This window comes from Ictalurus furcatus, chromosome 27 (assembly GCF_023375685.1).
Source record: "Ictalurus furcatus strain D&B chromosome 27, Billie_1.0, whole genome shotgun sequence".
In the NCBI taxonomy this organism is placed as follows: domain Eukaryota; kingdom Metazoa; phylum Chordata; class Actinopteri; order Siluriformes; family Ictaluridae; genus Ictalurus; species Ictalurus furcatus.
In genome coordinates, this window is record NC_071281.1 from 4,275,988 (window position 1) to 4,286,040 (window position 10,053).

Sequence of the window (10,053 nt, forward strand, 5' to 3'; positions counted from 1 at the left end):
TTTACTCTAATTTTACCGACTACGCCAAATGTGGCAATTTGTGGAGGAGGGGGGAGGAGTACTGCAATGGTTAGTAGTAAATTTTCCCTAACCCTCACACCCATTCATTAGCAGGGAAAAACAGACCACAGCATAAGGTGGACTGCTACCCGAATAACCAGCTACGCCAGGCAAGAGACCCACAATCACAATACGGGGAGACGCTAATCCGCTGCAGCCGGCAGCCGGCCTACTACTAATAATAATAATAGTAATAATAATAATAGACTTGAAGTTATTTTATTAAAAATACTACTATTACTACTACTAATAATAACAATCAGTCCTTATCCAAAATGTAATTTCAAAAGAGCAAAAAAACAACAAGATAAAGCGTAACACAAACATTTATTTTGAAAAATATAACTTTATATATAATTATATACAAATGTTTTAAAAAAAAAAAAATTTCTCAATTTGGGTTTTAATAATCCAACCTTAACCCCATCTGTACTCTGTACCAGTTGATCACACTATGAAAGTTATTATTTTAATTTTTTTTAATTAATTATTACTTTAAAAAACTATTTAAAATCTTTTCTAAATTGAAGTGTTTGTTTAATGTTGTTTAGTTTATGTCGGATTTGTCATGTTGGGGCAAATTAAGCTCCACCCACAGGCTATTTCCGTGTTAGTTTGCATTTTGTTCCCATTTGAAGCCCCGCTCACATGACAAGACATCACAAGGCTTGAGCAGCAGGCATGCAGATGAACTTTGGCTTTTTGGCACATACACCAGGAAATGCCTTGACTGAAATAAGAAACATTTTTCAAAAATAAAAAAAGCTACACAGTGGAAACATTTTTTCAATATTTATTTACAATAACAACACACCTTTATCATTTACAATCAGATAAACAGATCAATAAGTCAACAAATCTCATCTCAAGTCAAACAAACATCACAACTTTATTTTTATGTGCATTATAAATATCACTTTTAATTTCATGTACTTATGCGAATATATTTTTCTTTACGTTATATTTCATGCAAAATGTAAGGCTGAAGCAAGTCAGTTAGATATGAGGAACTACAGCGTTCCCAAATTATCCTGAATGGGAACTAAATTGTTCTGTGTTTTCGTTGTAGGGCAACAAATTTCTCCCTAAAACCTCTCCACTTAGACAGCTCGGTTAAATCTCAGAGTCGACTTCGACTTCAAATCAGAGTCGACTTCGCTGTAGACTTCAGCACCAGAAATTTCCCAAAAGCCACTGTGGGCTGAGGCAGTTTTCCATTTGAAGCTTAACATTTTTTTTTTTAATGTTTTTTTTTTCATTGCTAAATTTGGATTTTATTACTCAGCTCCTCCATCTGTACATGACAGCTGATCTCACTTTCTAATTAGTCACTAGTTATAAAAAAAAAAAAAAAAGACTCATGACTCAAAAAACCTCAAATGACTCAAATGAATCAAATACGTCAAATGAATCAAATACGTCAAATGACTCAAATGTGTCGGGAAGATGTTTGGGAAATATGAAAAGCCGACACCTGGTTTCACTTTTGGGAATGAATGAAAGCTTTTTAAAGAAAGTAAACATTTAAAAGATTCATACAGTAGATAGAGGTATTTGTGGCTCCGTCCTGAATTGATGTAAATTTTTTTCAGGTTACAGTTTATTGCCAGATTTTGCAGTATTTGGTAAATGTGAAAAATCTCAGTCCGGCGTGTTCCTTCTCAGTTCTGCGATTCGCACGACATCTCGCTGACCTCCGTCCAGTGCTTCCCTTTATTTGTTTTCTTCCTCTTTTTCTCAGTCATGATGATGGCCGCCACGACGGTGATTATCACGGTGAGGGTAATGATGAGTATGGTGACCGTTTCGGCGAAGCACAGCTCGACGTCCATCAGCAGGTAATTGCGCAGCTCCTCGGGCAGAGAGCAGCTCAGGTTGTTGTAGTCGTCCAGCTGCAGCCTGTGGACACTGTGAACTTTCCGGAAAATTCGCTGCAAATCGCAATCACATGTCCAAGGGTTCCCACGGAGGTGAATATGCGTGCTGTGCGTATCCAGGCTGATGAACGCCTTAAATTCAACCTGTGATAGATTATTATAGGTTAAATTAAGCAAGACTAGGCTAGTTAGTGGAGAAAGGAGGCCGACATCGAGGTGGCTAATGTTATTACCGCTCAGCCCGAGCTCTTCCAGGTTCCTCGTCATGGAGAAAACCCTATCTTCAAGATTGACGATATCATTGTGATCCAAGTACACGCGCCGTAAAGTGCTAAGAGAGCTAAACGCCCTCGCGTGGACACAGCTGATGTTGTTGTGGCGCAGGTCAAGCTTCCGAATGGCATCGAGGTGCAAGAAACCGTGTTCATTTAGGCTCGAGAGCCGGTTCTCCACCAGCGAGAGCTCCTGAAGAGAAACCAAACCCAACGAGAATCCTTCTGAGAGGATGGAAATGCGGTTGCGGCTCAGGTCGAGTCTCAGGAGGAACTCGAGAGGCTCGAAGGCGCCGTCGCTCAAGCTGTTAATCTTGTTATCGTTCAGGAGCAGCGTGTGTAGACGGCGTACGTCCTGAAAAGCCTGGGTCCTGATGAAGACCAAGTGATTGAAGGACAGATTGAGGTGTTCGGTGTGAGGAGGGAGGACAGCGGGTAGGTCGGTGAGATTGGCGCTGGAACAGGAGGAGAATTTGAGCTCCAGGTGGCATGTGCAGTGTCTGGGGCAGGTGAAGGTGGTGTTAGACGACATGGACTGCGACGACAACACCAACGCCAACACTAACAACGGCAGCAAAGACATCCTGCTAACACACACACACACACACACACACATACACACACAGATATTTACTGTCGGAATTATTATTCTGAATAAACATTTTTGCATTTTGGAACTTTATTTATTAATATATATATATATTTTTACAAAAACACCTCACACCTTTATAGTAACAGTGGAATTATCTCAGATAATACTTATGAATATTAATAATGTCCTGTACAATGAACAGCAGTTGGATGTACAGTACAGTGAGCAGGGGAAAGAGCTAGTGTTGTATACCGGATTACAGACAGTACAATGTGTACCCGCGTGTGTGCGTGTGTGCGCGTGTGTGAGTGCTGCGTGACGAGAGATGTTATTGTCCACGGGGCAGCTGTTGGTCGGACAGAAAAAAAAGGCCAGAGCTCGAGTTCATTAATATTTTAGGGAGCGTCTGGAGTGATGATAGACAGACAAAAAGAGAAAGAGAGACAGACAGACAGAGGGACAGCAAAGATGGAGATTAGAAGGGACAGACAGAGAGAGAGAGAGATGGACAGATTTTTGTATTTCTTTAAAATATGGTTGAATATTATGCGTGTGTGACACCCAGGGTCGGGGGTCGATTCCCACCGTGGCCCTGTGTGTGTGGAGTTTGCATGTTCTCCCCGTGCTGCGGGGGTTTCCTCCGGGTACTCCGGTTTCCTCCCCCAGTCCAAAGACATGCATGGTAGGCTGACTGGCGTGTCCAAAGTGTCCGTAGTGTATGAATGGGTGTGTGAGTGTATGTGATTGTGCCCTGTGATGGATTGGCACCCTGTCCAGGGTGTACCCCGCCTTGTGCCCCATGCTCCCTGGGATAGGCTCCAGGTTTCCCCGTGACCCTGAAGGAAGGCTAAGCGGTATAGAAGATGGATGGATTATGCGTGTGTACAAATACTGATGTCTATTAGATAGATAGATAGATAGATAGACACAAAGAAACGCAGCGTGTTACCGAGAAACCGCAAACAAGCATAAACTCCTCTGTCATGAAGATATGGGAAAACTTAAAAGTTACAGCTTGTAACTCTGACCGTTAAAAAGCGCCGACACTGGAGACTCCTTCCATATACGTTACACGAATAAACGTCTCTTACTTTAAGAAAATATCACAATTTCGAGGAATTTTTTGTTATCTGTTTATTATCATCAGCGCGTCTGCTGTACGAGTCCCTGCAAACGAGCTGTTACTATAGAAATGATAATGATTGATATAAACCTGCACTACTGTCAGAGCTACTGGTCTAGAGAACTAATCAACACCTTCTGACCCAATCACAATCCATGCTCTGTCCTAATCTCGCTCTACACTTTACTCTTTGCTAATGAAGTCCAGTCAATAATACTGTACAGAACAGATCTAATCATCCCGATAAAGCTGACCGCTGAACATCTGACACAGAGAGAGAGAGAGAGAGAGAGATTAGGATCATCTGGAGCTCATGGTCTCAACACACAACACCAGCACTCTCTTCCTTTGTTTTATAATAAAATATTGATTTAAGGCAAATGTTCAGCCAAAAAAAGTCCAAAATCTCACCAAACTGTGTCTAACGCATCACACATTCACCTCAGAGTGCACAAGTAACACCATTTTTACATCTCATGTCATTTGAATCATCTTGACTATACAGATTGTAGGCCACACCCCTTTCTTGGAGTTTTCTCTCTGTGATTTTGTCCTTTTGTGCACGTTCACAGTTCACAGTGTGTCCTGCAGAGTCGACAAATCTGTCCGAGACCCCGAAAAGCCACGCTGAAGACTTTTACACGCTTTTTATTACTGTTAGCTACAACCCCCTCGTAGCGCCACTGCAAAACTACGACAGTGAAGACACTGCGTTGAGTTGAGGCGTCCCTCAGGGCTCTGTACTCGGGCCGCTCGGGGTCGGGCCATCCACCGTCACGTTACTGATTCGTTTTAACCGTCGTGACATGAACTGTTTAAGAAGGCGGAGGCTGAAAAAATCCGACAGATGTCGACCGTGCTAATCTGAACGCTACACGCTTTTATTCAGTTTTAGACACGTAGCTCAAGTACGAACTCGAAAAAGCCAAAATTCGGAAAGCAAACATCCGTCGGCTCTCTACATTCGTTGTAAGAAGCAACATCATGGACGTTTAGTCCAAATTTTTGTAGCTTTAACACACATTGACCTGGAATTTAAAAAAAAGAAAGAAAAAAAAAAAGAAAACATAACACATTTCCAGGTTCAATTCCACTAAAGAAACTGACTTTTAAAACATATCAAAAAGTCCAAACGTGTTTTTATTTCATTATTAGCAACCTGTAGTGCTTTACAGTGTTTATTATTAGGATTCCTCTTAATAATAATAATAATAATAATAATAATAATAATAATAATCAACTTTAATGATTGTTTTTGTTGTTTTCAAATTTGAAATCCCCCAGCTCATTCCCGAATGTTCCTTACTCTTATGAATAATAAAGAAGTGCACTCTCCTTATCACCTCAAAATAACCGGAAGTGGGAGTTTAGGCTGCTTACCTCTCGCGCTGTCTCCGAGATGCTCACCGACACCGCAGACAACCCGCGCGCGCTCTTTTCCGCCGTCAGATCTCAGCCTGGACCTGGACCAGCCTGATCTCAGTCCCCCCCCCCCCACGCAAGTGGGCGGGGCTCAGACACCGTCCGGATCCAATCACAATGGATTGGATGAATGGAGATGAAAAGCGCCTCACCTGAGCGCGAGCCACATCGAACCTGAGCAGGTGATGCACCTGCACAATATCTATAAAATATCCGAAATGATTTGTTTTTTAAAGTCTCAGTTATGAGTTCTTAACATTAGTGACAAATAAACAGCTTTTTAGCATATGTAAACATTTTTTAAAAGCTTTTTAGCTTTAATAATATTACCTGTAAATAGTATTGAAAGATTTTAGTTATTAGTAACAATATTAGTAGACCTGATTAAATAAAACATTTTTTTTTAAATAATATTATCTGTAAATAAATAGAACATCTAAAGAAGTTAGTCATTACTAACGTTGTAATGAATGTCATTTAAAAATAGAATATATCACGTGTTTATTTATTAGTAACATTATTGGTAAATAAAATGAGTATTTGTCGTATTTATTTATCGGAAAACACTGCAAGTCTTGAAATGGAATATTTTAAGTTTTTAGTTGATGATGAATTATAAGCGCATTGTTGTTAGTTTGTTTGTTTACTTATTTTTATTTAATTATAAGCGCTTGGGTTTTGAATACAGCTGCAGTTCATTATCTGACCAGCAGGTGGCGACGAAGACAACGCTTTAAACCCGCGGGGCACCATGTTATATCACGGTAATTGTCCTAGTTTTTATTTTAATCAAAACTTACGATATTACTTATATCACTTAATGATGGTGTATTTTCAGAATCAGAATATTTTTTTAATACGTAAATGTAGTTGCATCCGGTTCATTCAACAGAATTATGTGATTATCTTCTCAGAGAAAAAACCCCAAAACAAAACAAGACACCACTATACAAAATGGCTGCTCCCTAAATAGTGCACTACGTAGTGAACAGGGAATGAATTCAGACTCAGCACTAGTTTCTTTCTTCTGTTTCATTCTTTTTTCCTCTAGTTCTACCTTTCATCGCTGTCGCCTTCAGCGTCTCTACAAAGAGAGAGAGAGAGAGAGAGAGAGAGAGTGAGAGAGAGTGTGTGTGTGTGTGAGAGAGAGAGAGCGAGAGAGAGAGAGGGAGGGAGAGAGAGAGAGGTTTATTACTGCCCAATTAGTGTAACTCTGTTATTAACGCTGATTAATTACTGATGACACTAACGACGAGCCTGAACACGGCCTCGAGTCACACCAGGAAACAAGAGAACACACACACACACACACACACACACACACACACACACACACACACACACACACACACACACACACACACACACACTAAACAGCCGCCACTCCTCTCTTTCTCTCCTCTGTCCCTCCTGACATCCAGTAGTTATTTGACAGAGGTGTTACATCTGTCCATTCTAGCGAGTGTCCTCTCCCTCACAAGGGGATGAAAGATAGACAGATAAACAAAGATAAACAGAGAGAGAGAGAGAGAGAAAACAACAGTGGGAAGGAGGAAGAGATGGGGAGAAAGATGGAGAGAGAGAAGGAAAAGAAACGATTACATGGAGAGAGGAAAGGAGGAAAAGAAAGAAAAAGAGATGGATGTGAGTCGTGGTGATGGAGGAACAGAGAGGATGGGAATGATGAGAGGATGGATGGAGAGGAAGAGAGGTACAGCGGTGAGAGCAGGGGTGTGATCAGCTCAGTGTGTGTGTGTGTGTGTGTGTGTGTGCGCGTGACATTTTGAGCAAATCCACTGTGACGTCCCCCTCAGTTTACACACACACTGAGCTTTCTAGTAAAAGTGTTTGGAAACAACAGTGATTTACACACACACACACACACACACACACACACACACACACAGAGGTAAAGTACAGTAAGTCACGCTTGACCAATCACAGCCTCGTCCTTCGTGGAGGAAAACTACTAGACATTCAGTGACCTTCAACTGTTCAGTCCATCATTCACACCTCTCTCTCTCTCATCTCCCCATCTCTCACATCTCACACTCTCATCTCTACATCTCTCTCAGATAGCCCTACCTCTCTCTGATCCCTCCATCACTCACTCATCCCGCCATCTCTCCTTTTCTTTCACCCTGTCCACCGCTCTCTCTGATCTTTCCATCTCTCTCACATATCTCCATCTCACTCTCTCATCTCTCCATCTCTGCTTCTATTCTCTCACCCTGTCCACCTCTCATCTCTCTTTCCTCATCGTCTCCCTCTTTCACATTTAACATGTCTGGAGGATGACGAGGAACTTCAAATTACGATTAGCTCTGTAAAGGAGCGAGAGAGAGAGAGAGAGAGAGAGAATCACAGCAGAAGTAATGTGTTTTGACAGACTTGTAGAGGAGTTGATGAACAGAGAGAGAGAGAAAGAGAGAAAGACAGAGAGCTTGGTGTTTTCCTGAGAGTGCAGGACGTCAAGTGCTGCTCGAGAACGATGGAAACAAACGACCTTAAAAAAGTAAACCGATCGATGAAGCCACTCAGAGTCCTCAACTGTAGAGCAGGAGAAAAAAAAAACATGACAGAACGACAGAGAGAGAGAGAGAGAGAGAGAGAGAGAGACACAACCCCCTCCTCTCTCTGTCTGCTCGTGTTTGAGAGTGTAGACGAGTCTCTCCAGGAGCCTGACGACCGCCGCTTACTGACCCTCTCCTCTCACGCACACCCTGTCCGCCTCACTCTCTCTCTCTCACACACACACACACGACAAAATCTAATTATAGCACAAACATATGAAATCACTGGTTGTAATTAATGATGATGATAATGTCATTATTTACATATTATACTGTAATGAAATCTTTAATAAACTCTGCAGCGGTTATTGTGACGTCATTTTCGGTGTAAAATATGATCAGTAACTGATCACGAATGTGAATGTTTTCACGCACAACTACGTGCTGCTTCCACTGCCAAATCGCATCTCCGGAGCTCGTCCCCAATCACCGTACCATTACAAAGCGGGCGGGGCCAAAACGTTGACTCCAAAGACGGGTGGAGCTAAAACAAAAAAAAAAACAAAACATTTAGCTACTACAATCATGACCTTGTTCAATATTTTATACTCGGGTTGAAGTCTAGAACTTCGCTAACTACCTACTCGGCTAGCTCTTTACGTTTAGCTGCTGCGATAACAACCTCTCGCTGTTACACTAACTAGCTAGCTATACGCAACACCTTATCCACGCCGTAATTTGAGAGCTAGCCGTCCGTGCTGTTTAGCTAACTTTCATGGCATGACAGTTATCTAGCTAGTAAGCTAGCTAGGCTGAGCAAACAAATCTTTTTACGTTAACAACAACAACAAAAGAAGAAAAACCCCAGACCACAACGCTTAAAAACGGATTTGCGATTCAATAAATACACGAGACACGTGACCTTGTGATTGCATGAATCGTTTAATTCCAGGATTGAAGGATACATCTCAAAGACAAACGGATAACACTGCATACTGTACGTATGTATTCCCTCCTTCCCCATTTCATTCAACAAAACTCTGGCGTGAATTTTATTTAATATTTCTTTTTCTTTCTTTTTTTTTTTTTTTAAATCCTCAACATGTACGACACTAAACACAACGAGAAAAATCCACCATTATGGCACTATGTTATTTATTATTATTATCATCATCATTCCCCCCCCCCCCAACATGTCAAAACCTTTCCCCGCCTTCACAGTACAGAATATTAGTGCGGTATTAAGTCGGAAAATCGTTCTATCGGTCTACGTCATGTGCTCACGCGAGTTTTAGTTACCCCAACCTCTTTTCATTCATTCATTCATTCATTCATATTTCAAATGCGTACATTTTCACGATAACCGTTCAACTTGTTATTACAGAAAGGTGTCAAATTAGCAGCACGACTTGCTAAGGTATTTGGTGTGCTGGTGTGGCTGGCTTTCTTAAATAGCTAAAAAAAAAAAACCACAACAACACACACACAACCGAAAACGTTCGTATATATGTATTCATTAACCCGTTTTTACGTTTCGGTTAGTCGTTGTTTGACCGTTAGTTTCGTAAAAACTTTCATTAAAAAAAAGTAGCTATCTGGATAACTTTAAAATGATATCAAATTAGCTAACCGCCACTTAGCTAGCTTCTAAATGTTCGATCCGTTCAACTTTCGTGCTGCGTTTGTGATTTCCCGGCTTCCTTTCCAAAGCACACGCTCACAACTCGAGAACTCGTCCTGACACGCTGCTACATTTCGAGAGGGTGGGGCCAAACGTTGGCTCGGTTTCCAGCAGAATGAATTTAGGGTGCTTAGAATTACTCTAGTATATTTTACCCAACTCCAAAATTAGCCGTCCCTGATGACGAAAACGCGATTCATGGCAAGCTCGCATCATGGCTAGTTAACGTTAGCTACATGACAAGCTAGCTCTTCGTAAACATTTCGTTGAAGTAGAAGTCTGAGTAAGTAAATCTCCTGCGAGTGCTACGAGTGGTTTTTTTGTTTTGTTTTGTTTTAAAACTGTGCTAGCAACAAAAACTCGTGTACGTTACACCTTTTCATTGTTTTTATTATTTTTGATTTTGAAATTTCACTGTATGGTTCATAGTTTGAGCTGATGCCACCTCACGTAAGAACTTTAAGTAGTCTTTAAGTAGGTATATTTAAGACGGCGTTTATATATATATATATT

The 10,053-nt window shown here is 41.2% G+C and overlaps 1 protein-coding gene across 2 annotated transcripts; it reads right to left on the minus strand.

The window, feature by feature from the left end:
- Positions 1-1,020: 1,020 nt before the first annotated feature.
- Positions 1,021-5,408, minus strand: LOC128603003 (leucine-rich repeat transmembrane neuronal protein 2). Of its 2 annotated transcripts, none has more exons than XM_053617178.1 (2): positions 5,305-5,408; positions 1,021-2,793 (listed from the first exon to the last, which is right to left on the minus strand). In XM_053617178.1, the coding sequence occupies exon 2, from the start codon at positions 2,790-2,792 to the stop codon at positions 1,722-1,724; it is 1,071 nt and encodes a 356-aa protein (XP_053473153.1). In that variant the 5' UTR covers position 2,793; positions 5,305-5,408; the 3' UTR covers positions 1,021-1,721. The 2 variants fall into 2 exon arrangements, with proteins under 2 accessions (XP_053473153.1, XP_053473151.1); XM_053617176.1 differs by having other exon boundaries at positions 1,021-2,796.
- Between the last annotated feature and the right edge of the window lie 4,645 nt (positions 5,409-10,053).